The sequence below is a fragment of the Pseudorca crassidens genome, chromosome 12 (assembly GCF_039906515.1).
Source record: "Pseudorca crassidens isolate mPseCra1 chromosome 12, mPseCra1.hap1, whole genome shotgun sequence".
Taxonomy (NCBI): Eukaryota; Metazoa; Chordata; class Mammalia; order Artiodactyla; family Delphinidae; genus Pseudorca; species Pseudorca crassidens.
In genome coordinates this window covers 68,902,537-68,919,084 of record NC_090307.1, presented here as the reverse complement: position 1 = coordinate 68,919,084, position 16,548 = coordinate 68,902,537, and the positions used below count along the sequence as shown (strand labels likewise).

The 16,548-nt window shown below is 57.1% G+C and overlaps 2 protein-coding genes across 6 annotated transcripts in view; both read left to right on the top strand.

Annotated features, from left to right (window-relative positions):
• The window catches only part of TCN2 (transcobalamin 2), a 34,214-nt gene extending 30,106 nt beyond the window's left edge, over window positions 1–4,108 (top strand). For all 5 annotated transcript variants that reach the window (XM_067700252.1, XM_067700251.1, XM_067700253.1 and 2 more), the window contains 2 exons: window positions 1,287–1,402; window positions 3,538–4,108. In XM_067700252.1, the coding sequence (XP_067556353.1) occupies window positions 1,287–1,402; window positions 3,538–3,599 (178 nt within the window). In that variant the 3' untranslated portion in view covers window positions 3,600–4,108. The remainder of the gene's footprint in view (window positions 1–1,286; window positions 1,403–3,537) is intronic.
• Window positions 4,109–5,725: 1,617 nt separating this feature from the next.
• Window positions 5,726–15,921, top strand: SLC35E4 (solute carrier family 35 member E4). Its single transcript, XM_067700245.1, has 2 exons — window positions 5,726–10,372; window positions 14,917–15,921. The coding sequence occupies exons 1-2, from the start codon at window positions 9,754–9,756 to the stop codon at window positions 15,348–15,350; spliced, it is 1,053 nt and encodes a 350-aa protein (XP_067556346.1). The 5' UTR covers window positions 5,726–9,753; the 3' UTR covers window positions 15,351–15,921.
• The last annotated feature ends 627 nt before the right edge of the window (window positions 15,922–16,548 follow it).

Sequence of the window (16,548 nt, the reverse complement as noted above, 5' to 3'; positions counted from 1 at the left end):
AGCACTTTCTTGGGTTTGAGCTGCTGTCAGGCGGAGTTTGCACAGGCAGCTGCAGCTTGTACACTCTTCCCTGGCCCCGAACATGCCACTTATTACCAAGCCGACCTCAGTCCTCTGGGGGCCACACACCCTTGGGCACCCTTGGGAGGCCTTAGTCCGGCAGGCCCTGGGATTACCTAGAACCTGCTGGTATTCGTGTTTGGATATTGTCATCAAAATGGAAAAAAATTTGAACTTAACATTTCTATTCAGAACTCCAGGACCTCTGAGAAAACGTCAGGGATACCAATCTGAGAAATAATTCTCTTGGTGGTGGAGGGGGTGTGGAGGCACATTTGAGGCATGTAAGTGCACAGCAGAGAAAGCTGGATTCTAGAAGAGAGAGGAAAAGAGAGAGAGACGGAGAGAAAGAGACAGAAAGAGGAGAGAGAGAAACGGAGAGAGGCTGGTCCAGAGCGGTTCTCCGGGCAGCCATGTGGCCCCGCACTTAAGGGAGGACTGGGGACGGGCTGCTCCCTAAAACCTTCCCTTTGACCAGGTCACCCTGAGGGTATTTCTGTTTCTTAAAACTACGAAAACCCTCCCTCTCTAAGAACAACACCATTGATAAGGAGACAGGAAGGACAGGGCCACAGTGTTTTAAGAGGATCCCTTTGGGGACTTCCCTGGCGGTCCAGTAGTTCAGACTCCAGATTTCCACTGCAGGGGGTGCAGGTTTGATCCCTCGTCCGGGAACTAGGATCCGGGATCCCTTTGTGTTTGTGGCAGTGGCGTCAGGGAGGGGTGGCGTGAAGAAGGAGTCTCTTGGTTGCAAAAGCCAGGAATCTAATCCAAGCCTCTCTGGTAGTGGGGAGCATGGGGTGTGTACAGTCGGAGAGAAGACTGAGCAACCCAGCCATAACGATGGGGGTGCCCCTGAGCCACAGAAACTTACGGAACCAGAGACCCAGAGCCACCACTGGGCGTCTCTGCCTCTGTCTTGCCTGTTCCTGCTTCTTTCTCACGCTGGCCTCCCTGTCTCTCGTGGGCCGTTGTCAGCTTCTGATTCCCACCCCCTGCAATGTCAGCCCCCAGAGGGGATGCAGTCCCCCGAGTGGGCGGTGTCCTTCGGGCTGGAGAGGAGGCGTGGAGGAGAGACCCATGGTGAGGTGGCCCAGGAAGGGTTTGGCTAGCGCTGCCCTGAGAGCGAGGGCAGGACTTGCCTTGTGTGGGTGGTTCTACTTCTGCCCTTGGGTCGAGGGGAGCAAAAGTCACCTTTCCTCCCTCTTTGCCTGTCGCTTTGGTAGGTATGGAACACAGGCCTCCTTGTCAGGCCCCTACCTGACCTCTGTGATGGGGAACAAAGCTGGGGAACGTGAGTTCTGGCAACTCCTCCGAGCCCCCGACACCCCCCTGCTGCAAGGTGAGTCTGGTGGCCAGCCCCCTCTGGACGTGTCCCCCAGCCCAGCCCTGTCCCAGCACTGAGGCTTTGTCGACTCACGCCAGCTTTCCCCTGAACCTTCCTGGGCCTCAGCCTCAGATAACCACTGATGCTCAAGTTTGCATATAATATATTTAACTGTATTCTGAAGAATTTTTATATACGTTATTGTGGCAACTCTAGGAAAGCAGATAGGCAAAAAATAAGAAAATTAAAATTGCTCGTAATCCACTACCCAGAAATAACTTCTTTTAACTTTTGGTGTATTTTCTTCCAGATAATTCTTAAAATATGTACGTTTGTTTTTTCATAGAAATGAAGCCATACTCTATAGCAGTGCTCTCTGATAGAAATAAAATGTGAGCCACATGTGTAACTCTAAATTCTGAAGTTGGTGAAAGTAACATTAATAATATATCTTATTTAGTCCAATACATCCAAAATATAATTCCAAGATGTGATCAATGCAAAATTATTAATGACATATTTTGCATGCCTGGTTTTTGTACTTTTCAAGTGCTCAGTAGCCACATGTGGCTGATGGCTGGCATATCGAATGGCACAGCTCTATATACTGTTTTGCAATTTATTTTTTTCAGCTGTAACATATTGTAGCCATCTTTCTATGTTGGTATATGTAGGTCTTCCCCTTTCTTTGTAATAGCCACATAGGATATCTCATTCAGCAGGGTGCTTTGGGCTGCAAGTAACAGAAATGTAATACAAACTAGTTTCCACGACATCCATTGGCTCATCCATTGGCTCATGTGACCAGATTCCAGTGGGAGCAAGGACTTCAGCCTCAGCCCCACCTCCCTGTGACTCTCCTCCTCTCTTTGCTGGCTTCCTACCTCCAGAGAGGCTACTCTGTGTCTTCCTGGGGCTGCTCCCTTTTATGACTTGGGAAACTTGTCTCTGAAACCCCCAGCAAATGTCTCCTGGCATCCTGAAGGCGGACTTGGGACACAGGCGCGTTCCTGGACCCATCCCTGTTGCTAGGAGATGGCCCAGATTCTGCGCCCATCATTGGCTAGAGAGAAGGGACCATGGCAAGACTGGCTTAGGCCAATTAGGGCCCAGCCCTGGCGTGGAGTGGGATGGGTGGACCACAGCTTATCAACTCCTGCTGGACCTTTAGGGTGTCTCCAGTTTTAACTCTTATGCCCCAAGCTGTCATAAGCATCCCTGAGCATCAGCCCAGTTACCAGACAGACTCTTAAGGGTCATCTGTCCCCACTCCTGCTACCTGAAACTTCTAGTGGGCATTTGCCATGGGCCGGGCATTGGGCCAATTGCTTTACAGAAGGTGGGACTTGCTGAGGGAGCCCAGTAAAAAGCATTCTCTTTTCCTGCCTGGCTTCTGGACAAATGGAGAAATAAAACCAAGAGGTGACAGATGGAGAGACCAGATCTGGCCTCTATTACTGAGAAAGACTGGACAGAGGAGGTAGCCGAGGGGGAGAGCCCAATGGACTCGGCCATGAGGCAGACATGGATGGTCGTGTCCTCTACCTACCCCCTTCGACTCCCACTCCAGCAGGAAGCCCACTCCCATGGGGAAAAAGGAGGGCCCGGTTGTTGATATCACTATTATCCTCATTTTAGAAATGGGAACACCAGCACTCAGGTTAAATAACCTGCCCAGAGTCACACCCCTAGTGAGTGCAGAGCTGGGGCTTGACCAAGGTGTCATGCTGGAGCCTGGATTGTCCCTAGTGAGCAAAGGCTCACTTCACTCATGGTCCCCAGACCACACCGAGCAGGTCCCTCTTCCTGATGGCCCTTTGGGGGACTATGAAGACAGTGACCCTGCTGGTCAGGTGTTGTCAGGGTCTCTGGTTCTTTTGGCCCCATGTTGGTTTTCCGGCGTGCTGTCCCATACCCTCCCACACCCTCTGGGGGTCCCCCACTGCAAAATGAGCCTGTGGGTCTCAGCGACCCTGAGGTCACAACTGAGTTCAGAGTCTCCAGACTGGCTCTGGACAGGCCCCCAGTCTCCCTCCACCAAGCCCTGAGCCCATCTTACAGACCGTGGCCTCAGGGCAGGGGTCCAGAAGGTGAGGTTGGTGGGGGGAACACTCCGCCCTGTTAACTCCCAGCCCACAATATTTCTGCAGGTATTGCTGACTACAGACCCAGGGATGGAGAAACCATCGAGCTGAGGCTGGTTGGCTGGTAGACCCCAGGCTCACCACCCCAGCTGCCTCCCACACTTCCTGGGCTTCTGCCCTCCCTCCAGACATCCCTGTAACAGGCACACGCCTGACCCTGCTGCCTCCTCTTGTGCACTTGTCCCCGGATCGCCACAGCCACCACCCCTGCGGGGGTCCTAAACTACCACCCACCCTGGAGCAGGGAGCCCAGCACCTTCCGCAGCAGGTCTGTCTGCCCAGGTCTGGCCCCACCTGGCCCCGCAGGTGTCCCATGAAGGCCACTCATAGGCTGGAGGGCGTGAGCATCTGACTCCTTGGCAGGAGGAGGCCACCGGCCGCTGGCGTTGTGAGTACCGCTTGCTCTGGGATGGGGGTCCCGCAAGGAGAGCTCTGTGGCCCTGACCCTAGCTTTCCACTCTTTACTCCATCGGGGCTGCTGCCCCAGAGCTGACTGCGGCATAGCAGCTGGCGAGGGCTCTGCGGGGCTGCTGTCAGCCCACTTCCAAAATGATTAAAGAATTGATTGTGCACATGCCCCAGGGTCCTGATGTCTCATGCTTGGAGCCAGTGCGGGGGCTGGGAGCAGAGAAGGAGGAGAGAGGCCCGTGGGGAGCAGAGGAGGGGGGTAAGCATTCTCCTGGGTACGGGTGAGGGGTGCACAGGAACGGTGCTGGCGGTGGTGACGCTGATTACTGTTCAGGGAGTGTGTACTTGCTGGACGCTCTCTTGCACAACTCTGAGGTTGTTGATGTTTCTGTTTTCCTCTCTGCTTTACAGAGGGAGAGTGTCTGGTGGGGGGGGCGTGGCTTAGGAGACGACAGACCTGGCCTGGGGAGGCCTCCTGGTTCCTCCACTCAAACACTGAAAATCAGGGGCTTTCATGATTGTGTCGACTTAAAAAAACAAACAAAAAAAAGCATAACATGAGAGTAGCGAGTTAAGTTTTCTTTGGGGCAAAATGAGGACTATAGCCCAGGAGACAGCATTTCAGATAGCTCTGAGAAACTGCTCTGAAGAGGTAGGGGAAGGGTCAGCACTATATATGATCTTAGCGAAGGGGGTACATGTGGTCAAACACACATTTGGGCAGAGATCTGCTGCTCGTCTCGTGAAGGTTACTGCTAGTCACCATTACTGCTAGGCTCCATTAATGATTTTAGTCCTTTTCTAGATAAGAGAAGATGCAAGAATTGGGCTCATAAAATCTTCTCCTAAAAATATCTGCCTGTTCTGCCTGTTTTTCCCAGAGGACAGAGTGCCTCATTCCTGATCTCCACCCTGAACTCCTTTCAGGGTGTGTCGAAGGTCAGCGGCTACAGGAGCTAGTGACCTAATCCTCGTAGAGGCAGATGGCGGTTGACAAGTTTTAGTTGGCAAGTGTTAGGATTACATGGCAGAGTCCAAATGCAACTGGAGGCCCAGGACCCTAGAGCTTTTCCCTAAGGCACAGTCAGGCGCCACCCCAGGCCTCAGCGGCCAGTGGGGTGGGGACCCTGCCTCTCTGTGGGAGGGCCTGGGCTCTGGGCTGCCCTCTGGGAAGTAGGGTTCAGGCCAGGCAGGCACCCCACAAGCCCCACCCCACCGAGGTTAGGAAAGGGGTCTGCCCTTGGAGGGGCCCTCTGGCAGCATGTCAGGTTTCAGAGTGACTCTCACAGGGCCGTCCACGCCATGGATTAAACATGTGCTTCTTCCTCCGATATTTAGGGTCTGGGCAAGTAGGGGAAGTAAGCGATTTAAAAAGTGCTTTACAGGGCTTCCCTGGTGGCGTAGTGGTTGAGAGTCCGCCTGCCGATGCAGGGGACACGGGTTTGTGCCCCGGTCCGGGAAGATCCCACATGCCACGGAGTGGCTGGGCCCGTGAGCCATGGCCGCTGAGCCTGCGCGTCCGGAGCCTGTGCTCTGCAACGGGAGAGGCCACAACAGTGAGAGGCCCACGTAACGCAAAAAAAAAAAAAAAAGTGCTTTACAGACATCCAAGTACCTAAAAGCCAAATGAAAAAGCCGCCTGTTTTTTTTTTTTTTTTTCGGTATGCGGGCCTCTCACTGCTGTGGCCTCTCCCGTTGTGGAGCACAGGCTCTGGACACGCAGGCTCAGCGGCCATGGCTCACGGGCCCAGCCACTCTGCGGCATGTGGGATCTTCCAGGACCGGGGCGCGAACCCGTGTCCCCTGCATCGGCAGGCGGACTCTCAACCACTGCGCCACCAGGGAAGCCCGCCGCCTCCGTTTTGAAGGTGAGATGTCTGCTCAGATCCCCAGAGTGCTTGTTCGCCTGTCCTTTCTTAATCTCGGCCAAGGGCACTTTAGAGAGGATTCAGGACCTGCCCTGGGACCCTCTCCTCACAGAAGGGTGGAGGCTCAGAGAGACCTGCAGCTTCCCTCAGGTCACACAGCCTGTGGGTGTCAGAGCCAAGGTCCCTACCCATTGACCCCAGCCCTTTCCCCTGCACCGCCTTGCTGCCTCCTCACCTCCTGAGGAAGCCAGGGCCCTCCCATATAGGAGAGGCCAGCTGTGGCAGGTCCCAGGCCAGGCTAGGGGGAGGGTGGACTTAACTGAAGGGAGCACCCCTGCACTGGGCTTTCAGCGTCCATGGTCTGGATGTGAGCCTCCCTCTGAAGGAACTGTCTTAGTCGGGGTGTGTTTGGCTCTGAGCAACAGGGAGCTACTGAATCCTGCTCAAATCAAAGGATATTTGCTGATGGACTTCCCTGGCGGTACAGTGGTTAGGACTCCATGCTTCCACTGCAGGGGGCATGGGTTTGATCCCTGGTCAGGGAACTAAGATCCCACATGCTGCTCGGGGTGGCAAAAAAATAAAAAATAAAAAAGGATATTTGCTGAAAAGACTCAGCGCACCAATTTAAGGGCAGCCAAGGGCAGTAGGGAAATGGAAGTTGGGGCTCAGGGCTCCATCCCTCCACTACCCTCAGGCTCTCTCCTCTCCGTGTCCTCCCCCTCTGTCAGCTTCCTCTGAACGTGGCCCCAGCAGTGAATCTGCTGACTTCCAGTTTAATTCCCCAGGCCCTCTTATCTTCTTAGCCTGTGTCCCAAAGCCTGGAGAGGGGTCTGACCGGCACAGCCCGCTTCTGGGCCCTGGGTCATGTGTCTAGTCTGGCTCCATCAGCAGGGACCCCGAGAAGGGGCATGGGTGGGAGGACAGTCATGTCCACAGTAAGAGTTTGACAAGCAGCGGCCGCTCTGGAATGGGGGCCCAGGTTTGCGTCTGGCCTGCATTTAGAGCTGTGTGACTCCAGACAAGCCCCGTCCCCTCGTGCAGCCTGTTCCTAACTCACATCTGTGGGGTGGCGCCTTGGTTTACATTCATGCCTGTGAGCTCATCATAGATCACAGGTGGGGAGACTGAGGCCCCGCAGTGAAGTGACTAGTCTAGAGACATGCAGCGACAAGAGAAGAGACCCATCCCAAGCCTCTGCAGCTCAGTTGCTGGAAATGGGTTCTTCTTCCCTCCTGGTGCCTCTCAGGGTCCCGCCCCGAATCACCTGCTTCCCGCAGCAGCGGTGGGGGCCGGCAGGTGAAGGGCAGCACTCAGACCGGAGGGATATGAGAGCCTGTGGGCAGGGGCAGGCTGCTCGGGGCTGCTCTGGGCATTCAGGTGGACCCCAACGGGTGTGAAGGAGCCCCTGCTGCCCTGCCCTCTGTGAAGCTGGGTGCCCACCCCCACCATTCTCCCACAAGGGAACATCCTATGGAGAGTCTTGCTGCCTGCAGGTCAAGGCAGGGTAAAAACTGGGGCTCGGGAGCCAGGTAGATGTGGTCTGAATCCCCCACCACCACTCAAGCTGCACGATCCCTGCTTTGGGCTCTGCCCTCAGCCTCCCCCTCGCCCCCGCTCCCCCACAAGGGTGTACAGCGCTCTCCCTCCCACCAAGGCCAACACAGGCCTCATCTTGGTTAATCCTCATTCCTCATAGCTCACCCCTCACCAGGCCGGGCAGGTGGGAGTGCTTTTTGGCAGTCTTGGAGGAGGTGTAGACACTGCCTACCACTCCACAGTAGCTCAGCTCTTAGAAGATTGGGGGGTGTTTACTATTTTTTAATTCATTGCTGTTTTTTTAATTAAAGGAAGCTTAACTGGAAAACTGACAAAATCTCAAAAAGAATCTAACCCTTAGGGGCCCTGATTCCTCCTCTTCAGGAAATGTGGGGCTAGGGGGGCTTCCCCCTTGGCTGGCTCAGTTTCCCTCCCACAACCACTCCTGGAAAAACGCCATCTAAATACCTGCATATTTTGGTCTTTCACCTGGAAATCTCCTGCCCTACAGTTTGGACTATTCAGCAGTGATTTGCAGGCTTATGCGGGTGTCAGAATCACCAGAGGCAAATGAAAAAAATTCACATCCCTGGGCCCACCAGAGGGTATCTGAATTCAGCAGGTCTGAAACAGTAGTGAGGCTGGGGAATTTTAATCCCAGTCCAAGGATTGTGATGGGGATTAGGGGACACTTGCAGCCATTCTGTGTTCTGTCCACCAGAGGGCGCCGTGGACCGGGATGAGCGGTCTCCCTTTGCGGTCTTGTTCCTCCAGACAGGTTGCTGGTTCCTCCATCAAGGACTTGCTGGTCAGACGACAGGCTAGGGGTGAACCGTGTCCCAGTGGGAAGGAGCTTCCATAGAGAAGGAAGCTGGACGTCAGGAAAGAGGCTCACAGTGGGCAGTGATTCTTGCACACTTGGACTCCTGAGCTCAGAGAGGCCAGGGCCCAGCCTGGAATCCCTATCAGCCTGTCCTGCTCTGGAGTGTGCTGTTTACCCAACACCGATGCAGGGGCAAAGGCATAGTGGCAGCTGCTCTGGCTCCCAGCCCACCTAGGGCTCTTTGTCCTGTCAGGGGTGGGGGCAGAGGGTGGACCCCAGGAATTTCAGCTGTGAGTCAGCTCTGAGTGCCCAGGGGATGGGACAGGGGCTGCTGGCCAGGGATAGATGCTGGCCGGCGGGACCCTGCTTCCGCAGCTGTGGGTGGCCTTGGTGATTCAGCTTCCCTCTGCCTGCCTAGAGGGGGCCCGCCCTGGGCTGGGAGAGGGAGGAGGTGTTCGGGTTAGGGAGGGGCGAGGGAGGGGTATTAAGGGGCCCCGTGGTCCAACTCTTCCGGATGCAGAGGCCCCACGGGATAACTGTGGCCAGAGATTGGGTGGTTCCGAGACTGGTCCTAGGATGAGGTCTCCTGGGGGGAGGGTGTCCTTGAAAATGAAATCTCCTGAGAGGCTAGGGCTTTTTATTAGGCTCCCTCAGAAAGATACCCCAGGGTCTCCCGCCCTGTGTTCATCTCTATGGGGGGCCTGCCTTGGCGCTGCGTGGGGAGGGGCCTGATCCCCCACCGGTGTGGGGAGGGGGGACAGACAGGCTGACCACTCCAGCTAGGAGGAGGTCTGCTGACGGAGGTAAAGCTAGGCTGATGGAGGAGGAGCTGCGAGCGGGCGGCGTGGGGGAGGGGCGAGACATCCCTCTCGGCTTCGGGGGCGGAGCCTGGACGGAGGTGGCGCCTGGGGCTCAGCCCAATTTTCCGGGTGAGGCTCGAGGGGCGGCCGCGGAGGCGGGGCCTAGAGCACGGAGCCTCGCTCTCCGCCCGAACCTGGCGAGAGACCCCGCCGCAGCCTGAGCCGCCGGGAGCCGGAGCTGGCGCGGAGGCCCTGCCGGAGCCGAGCTGAGTCGAGCTCGCCGCCTGACACCGGCCGCAGCGCAGGCCGGCGCGTCAGCCCGCCGCAGGGTCTGGGCACTGTCGGAGGTAGCGAGCCCGTCCACCGGGACCACCGGCACCACCGGGCGCGGGAGCCCGGATCGCCCTTGCAGGCCTGGCCTGAGCACGCTGGAGGACCTGGGGTTTGGACTGAAGAGAAAAGGGATGGAGGATTACATGTAACCATAGCGTGGGCACTAGAAGGGGAGAAGAGTGGAGACTTCGCCTGGCACGGGGCAGAGGTGCCCGGCGCTTACTAGGCCAGGCTTGAGCACCAGGGAGCTTGGCATCCCAGCAGAAGCGACCTAGGCTCTGCCCTGCCTGAGCCGGGGACACAGCATAGCTCTTGGACCTCGGCTGTCGTAGGCCGGGCACAAGAAGCAGTGTCCTCACCTGAGACCGAGCGGGATCTACAGTGGGGCTCTCTGGTGGCCCAGAGCTGGTCGCTGGGGAGCCGGCCTCCTGACCCGGCCCCACTGGTACGGATGTGCCGCTGCCCGCGGGAGCGCCATGACGGCAGGATGACCTCAGCTGAGGCAGTGGCGGTGGCTGGCGGTGCTCGGTGGGCCGGGATCCCCCAGTGGCCCCCTGACACCCCGCAGGCGCTGCGGCGGCCTGGCCGGGCCTGGGTGGCCGTGGCAGCGCTGGTGTGGCTACTGGCGGGAGCCAGCATGTCGAGCCTCAACAAGTGGATTTTCACGGTGCACGGCTTCGGGCGGCCCCTGCTGCTCTCGGCACTGCACATGCTGGCAGCTGCGCTGGCATGCCACCCGGGGGCACGGCGCCCCATGCCCGGCCGCACACGCCGCCAAGTGCTGCTGCTCAGCCTCACTTTGGGCGCCTCGATGGCCTGTGGCAATGTGGGCCTGAGCGCTGTGCCCCTGGACCTGGCGCAGCTGGCCACCACCACCACGCCACTGATCACGCTGGCCCTGTCCGCGCTGCTGCTCGGCCGCCGCCACCACCCACTGCAGTTCGCCGCCATGGGCCCGCTCTGCCTGGGGGCCGCCTGCAGCCTGGCGGGAGAGCTCCGGACACCCCCAGCTGGCTGTGGTTTCCTGCTGGCGGCCACCTGCCTCCGTGGGCTCAAGTCCATCCAGCAGAGTGAGTACCCAGGACACTGGTCGAGGAGCTGGGGATCGGGGTGGGAGTGTGGCCTGGGTGGCCCTGTGAGGGGCTATGGCCATTATCCAGTTTTACAGATAAAGGAACTGAGGCGCATGGCTTGGGAAGAGTCAGGAACTGAGGCTCAGAAAGGGCCAACCGCTCAGTGAGTTCCAGGCCCCAGACTTAGGCTCTAGAGGCCCAACCAGTGTTTCATCCAGTTGGCTGCCATAAATCTGTGGTCCATGTTTTGTCAAGCCTGGATCTCCATACCTGATCGAGGAAGTCACTGTATTGTCCCCATTTGACAGGTAGAGGGGCTTGCCCTGGGCCATGTGAGCAGCAGAGGCAAGATTTGAACCCAGGCAGGCAGACTTCATGCCGTCCAAGTGATGTGGCATAAGGCTGTGGACCCGAGGGAGGCCTGATAGTGGAGACTAGGGAAAGAGAAAGAGGGCAAGGCCATGAGCTGGGATTTGGAAGTTGAGGGCTTTTGCTAAGTCTGGGAAGGGCTGGTGTTTACTGGGAGCTGCAGTGTAACTGGTCCCATGCTAGGTGTTGACCTTGGGTCTTCATGGCAACTACCACCTTCATCCCCATTTTACAAGATGCTGGAACTGAGACCCAGAGAGGTTCATGATTTGCCCACAGGCATACAGCTCCTAAGGACTGGAATCCTAGTCCATGTGACTCTGGACCTCAGCTCTGATGAAAGGGGGTTGGGGGCTCTGGACAGAGGGTAAGGTGGAGGCTCCAGGCCTAGACCCTGCTAAATCACTCTGCCTGAGGGTGGAGACCACCTTCCTGCCTGTCCTACTGAGGGTCCTTTGAGTCACAGCCTCCACCATCTCTCTGCCTCAACCCAAGGGTGCCCACTCAGGTTGGGGAGGCCTGGGTTCCAGCCACACCTGGGCTTGTGCTTCCTGGGCAACCTTGGGCAGAAGGGGAGATCTGGATCTTGTCTGGGCCCCATCTGTTTGGTGGAGGAGGTCAGAGTTGATAGTCACAGGGCTTTCTTGGTCTCCCTCCCTTTCAGCTCTGAGATCCTGTGACCCAGGCCTGGGAGAGAGAAGGGGCTGCTCCAAGGACCCTGGGCTGGGGTTAGGGCAGCCTGCAGCCAGAGAAGGTTGAAGTCAGAGCTCAGCCCTGCCTTACAGTCATCGGAGCCAGGACCCAGAGTCCCTGTACCCATCCTCCAGGGCCCTGAGGTAGGGCCAGAGCCCAGTTCTATTTTTGCCTTCAGGTTACATGAGAGCTGGGACCTGAGCTCTGGGCATGAGTCAGTGGGAAACTTGACCTTGTACCCTGCCCTGGGCAGGGCCAGAAGGCTGGGAAGGCCCCAGCCTCAGGGTTCACATCACGCCTGCTAAGGCCCAGTGCTTCTCACACAGGAGGAGCCCCAGCCTGCAGGACAGGCTATGGCCGGCCAGGCCTCAGGCACATGGACATGGGGTGGCAGGTGCCTGGCATCAGGCTGCTCCTTGGCTCTGCCAGCTCTCTCCTTGTCTCCTGCCTGCCCCTGAGGCAGGTTGGTTGCTTGCTCCAGGTGCCCACAGCATCCTCTGCTTCCTCCATCAGGACTCCACATGCCTTGTATTATAGCCTCTTGTTTACCTGTCTGCCTCCCACCAGACAGGAGCTCTGAGAGGGCATGGCCTGGTTTTGAGGCAGCTCCATGTCCCCAGCACATAGCCTGGGGCCTGTCCCAGGTAAGGTACCCCTTAAATGGTGGATTTATTAATGGTCTGATGGCAGAATTGGCAGGCTGGTTAAACTCCTTGGCTCAGGGTGCTAAGGAGGGAGCTTAGGAGGCTGGAGGCCCCACCAACAGAGATGGGAGCCCAGCAGAGGTGGGGAAGAACAGACTAGAGATAAGGGGTGAGATGGGTTTTGGACAAGAGGAGGTTTCTACTGCCAGACTTTCCAGGAAAGTCATCAGGGCCAAATTTAGACTAGCGTGTGAATGGCTGACACCAGCTCCTTCCCTGAGGGCAGACTCCATGGGAGCAGAGGATGAAAGTCCAGAAAGAGGAGTGCCCAGCAGCCACGGGCAGGTCCAGCAGTTTCTCTCCTTCCTGGGCCAGTTGTGGACCTGGGGGGCTACACGGGGAGAGGAGTGATGCCACCTTCCCACTCACAGAAAGGCTGGGAAGTGGGGTGCCAGTGTGCTGAGACTTGTCCTCAGCTACATCCACCTGCATGAGGGAACAGCCTGACCCTGCCCACTGAGCTCTCAGGCTGGTGAGGAGAAGTAGAGATCACAAGGCAGGGGAGAAGTGCTGGAGCCAAGGTGGGCATAGCTGTGGTTGGGTGGCTACTTCTAGGGGAAACCAGAGAAGGCTGCCTGGGGGAGGAGGCAGGCAGTGCTGGTGGCAATAATGTAATAATAGTGGCGAACACTTGCTGAGCCCTCACTGTGTGCCCACACCATGCCCAGCTCTTCATACAGCCAGAGTAGGAAAGGGCGTTCTGGGAGGGGGAAGCAGGGCTTGCCAGGGCACGGGTGTCAGCCAGCCGGGGCAGCATGTGGGGGATGGTGACAGCTGCGGTGGCCAGCAGTTGCTGCTGGGCTCCAGGCCCTGCGCTCAGCACCTCACAGGCCCCCGTGAGGGGCATGTTGTCACCTTGCCCATGCTCCCACAAGAGGACAGGCATAGAGAGAGGGCGGCTTGTGTCATATCACACAGCTCGTGACGGAGCAGAGACGGGATAAGCCAGAAGCCAGCGGAATGGGGTCTAGAGAACATTTGTCCACAGGTGACTGAAGCTTGGCGTGTTCAGATGCTGAAACAAAAGTGTCTTTGGAGGAAGAGAAGTTGTTTGTTTTTTGTTTGTTTTTGGCCACACGTGTGGCATGTGGGATCTTAGTTCCCCAACCCCACGCCCCCTGCATTGGGAGCACAGAGGCTTAACTGCTGGACCGCCAGGGAAGTCCCAGGAGAGGTTGAAATGCAGGCTTTGGTGGGAGCTGGCAGAGGAGGGGTCGCTGAGGAGGCAGTATGACAGGCTGGCATTTTGGGGCCCCGGGTGGGTGGCCTCTGGCAGAGGATCCCTGCTCTTTCCCTGGACTGCAGCAGAGGGAGGCAGAGGGCTGGGTGGGATGCAGAACAGGAGCAAGTGGCAGGGGGAGGAAGTTAGGACCTTCCTGCCTGGCTGCCTCTCAGAGGGTGAAATTTGCCAAAGGTGAAGTTCACCTGAAATCCTAAACACCTTCCAGTGATCGCACCTTTAACAGGCAGGCCACAGGCAGCTCGTAATGGTGCTAAATTTGGAGCGGACGAACAGGAGGCATTCCAGTTATCTGTTCATTTCTAGAAATGCTTGACAGAAGGACTGTTGCCTAGAGAACAAAGCCAAAACATCAGAATGAAATGGAGGGAGAAATAAGATTTCCTATTCTAAGCATAGCCTATGAGTAAGCGCCTCTGTGGTTCTTTGGAAAGTGTGTGTCAGAAAATGCATAGAGGCTCAGAGAGCCCTGGGAGGGGATGGGGAGCCATGACTCATCTCTCTCCACAGAAACTGTCTCGTTGCCTTCATGCAAGTACTATCATTTCATCTGAGCCGGGTGTGATTCTATGATGGGCACCACTGGTTTTGTGAACCAGCTGGGTGGTAATATGAATACACACACACAGGCACACATGTGCAAGGTGGTAGGATCCCCTCTTCCCTCGCAAAGACTAAGGTTTCCTCTGTGTCCTGGATTCATCTTGACAAGCCCCAGCGTTGGTAGCAAAAGATGCTGATTATCAGCGATAAACAGTGAGTGACAGCCGGGAGCAAACAGTGACCTTGTTGTTCCCTGTCATCCCAATGGTCATAAGTGATTGAACATTTGGTTCAAACGGTTTTTATTATTTCAAACTCTCTATCTTTTTTAAGCTAAAGGCCACATAGCTAGTAAGTGGCAGAACTGGCCTGCTGGTGGCCTGTCCCTACTCTGGCATGGGAGCTGCACTGTGGGGCTGAGGGTGCGAGAAGGGCTGAATCCAAGAAAGGTGGGTCGGGCCGCTTGGTTCAGGGCCTTCAAAGTTGGTTAAGAGCCCAGGATGTTTTTCTCCAGGGCCTGGGGAGCCCCTGAAGAATTTTTTTTTTCACGGTTATTGATCAGTGGGACATCACAAGCAGATTATTGTTTCAGCCTGTGGGAGGAGTAGGTGATAACGCTTATTTGTTTTATCTTTTTACATTTACTGAGCACTTACCTTCTAAGGGCTTTGTGTACATTATCTATTTTAATCTTTACAACAACCCTGCATGTTTAAGGTTTTATTATCCTCCGATTTTGCAGGTGAGGAAACCTAGGCCTGTAGAGGTTAAGTGCCTGGTCACAGGTAGTCAGGAGCGGACCCGGGTCACCACTCAGGCAGTCTGACTCTGGATTCGTGACCTTCTCGTTACAGAGCCGGAGCCACTAATTCCGCCTGAGGGGTTGGGGCAGGCAGGCTTCCTGGAGGATGGGCCGAGGAGGAGGTTGTGCCGGGTTGGCCTCGTGGGGGTTGTCTCGCGCCAGGTGCTGATGGCTGCTGTCCTGGTTGCAGGTGCCCTGCTGCAGGAGGAGAGGCTGGATGCGGTGACCCTGCTGTATGCCACCTCGCTGCCCAGCTTCTGCCTGCTGGCAGGCGCGGCCCTGGTGCTGGAGGCTGGCGTGGCACCGCCGCCCGCCCCCACCGACTCCCGCCTCTGGGTCTGTATCCTGCTCAGCTGCCTCCTGTCTGTGCTCTACAACCTGGCCAGCTTCTCCCTGCTGGCCCTCACCTCAGCCCTCACTGTCCACGTCCTGGGCAACCTCACTGTCGTGGGCAACCTCATCCTTTCCCGGCTCCTGTTTGGCAGCCGCCTCAGCACCCTCAGCTATGTGGGCATTGCGCTTACCCTTTCAGGAATGTTCCTTTACCACAACTGCGAGTTCGTGGCTTCTTGGGCTGCCCGCCGGGGCTTCTGGCGGAGAGACCAGCCTGGCAAGGGTCTCTGAGACCTGAGGGAGCACAGGGACCACGCGGGACTGCCTCAGCCTGAATCCAGCCTTGGCCCATGGCCATGGGAAAACGGGGAGAGTGGGCAGCCTCTGGGGCTGTCGGGGGAGATGGGTCTTCCTGCAGGGCCACCTTGGAGGCTGGAATGGGGACTCCCAGAGAGACCCACCTCCTGTCCCTGCCTGCCTCTCCTCATCACAGACCCCACTCACCACTGGATGGTGGGTCCAAGCCCGGCACAGTCACTGTGCTTGTCAGAGTAATTATTACGATTAGTATCAACTACTACGCCGAAAACTGCTGGCCAAACTTTGAAAACCTCACCATGTTCTAATGATGAAGATGATGATGATGGTGATGATGATGATGATGATTCTTGGGGGGGTCGCACAATCCTTCCTCCAAGAAATTGGGGAGGCAGCTAGGAGGCCCAGGGAAGGGCTTCTTTGCTGCTGGGCTTCCCTAGGGAGTTGGGGTCGTCTGTGCCAACTCCAGGCAGCTGCTGTGGCCTCAGCCCTGGGCCCCCCAATTTTGGGTCTTCCGTCCTCAAATAAACTATTTTTGCTTGTACACCTGTGTCATTCCTCGGGGTGGCAGCCAAGGGCCGATAGCTGCCAGCTGCCCACAAGGAAACGAGGACCCCCTTCCCGCCTTACCAACCGGGGCCTGGCCAGGCCCACACCCCAGCCCTCTGCTCCGGCCCCTGCACGCCATCTTCCCGCAGCCCTGGGGGCATCTCCTAAAACACACTCTTTGTGTGGCTCCACACTGCTCTTGGGACAAGGTCAGAGCTTCCTACCCCAGACCATAGGGCCCTCAGGGCCTGGCCCCACAGCTTCACCAGGCTCCTCTCCCCTCTCCCCTCTCCCCTCCTTGGGCTCCACCTTCCATCTGCACCCGCTTCCTTCAGGTCCACCCCCCTCAACCCCCGACACCAAGCCTCCCCACCGGAGCCTCTGCACGTGCTGGTCTCCTGTCTGCTGTCCACTTCCTACATCTGCTTCTCCCTTTCTCATGGCGAAACCCTTGCCTGGGGGTGAAAACTCAAACATGCAACCCTCCTCTAAAAGAAAAACCAAAAAAGAAGCCTGAGGAAGGAAGGGCCTGGACGAGGGGCCGTGCCCAGGGTTGTGGGCGCAGAGGGCAAGGAATCGAGTGGCTCCATGGAAGGAGGAGCACTGGGGGGCGGGGGCACCT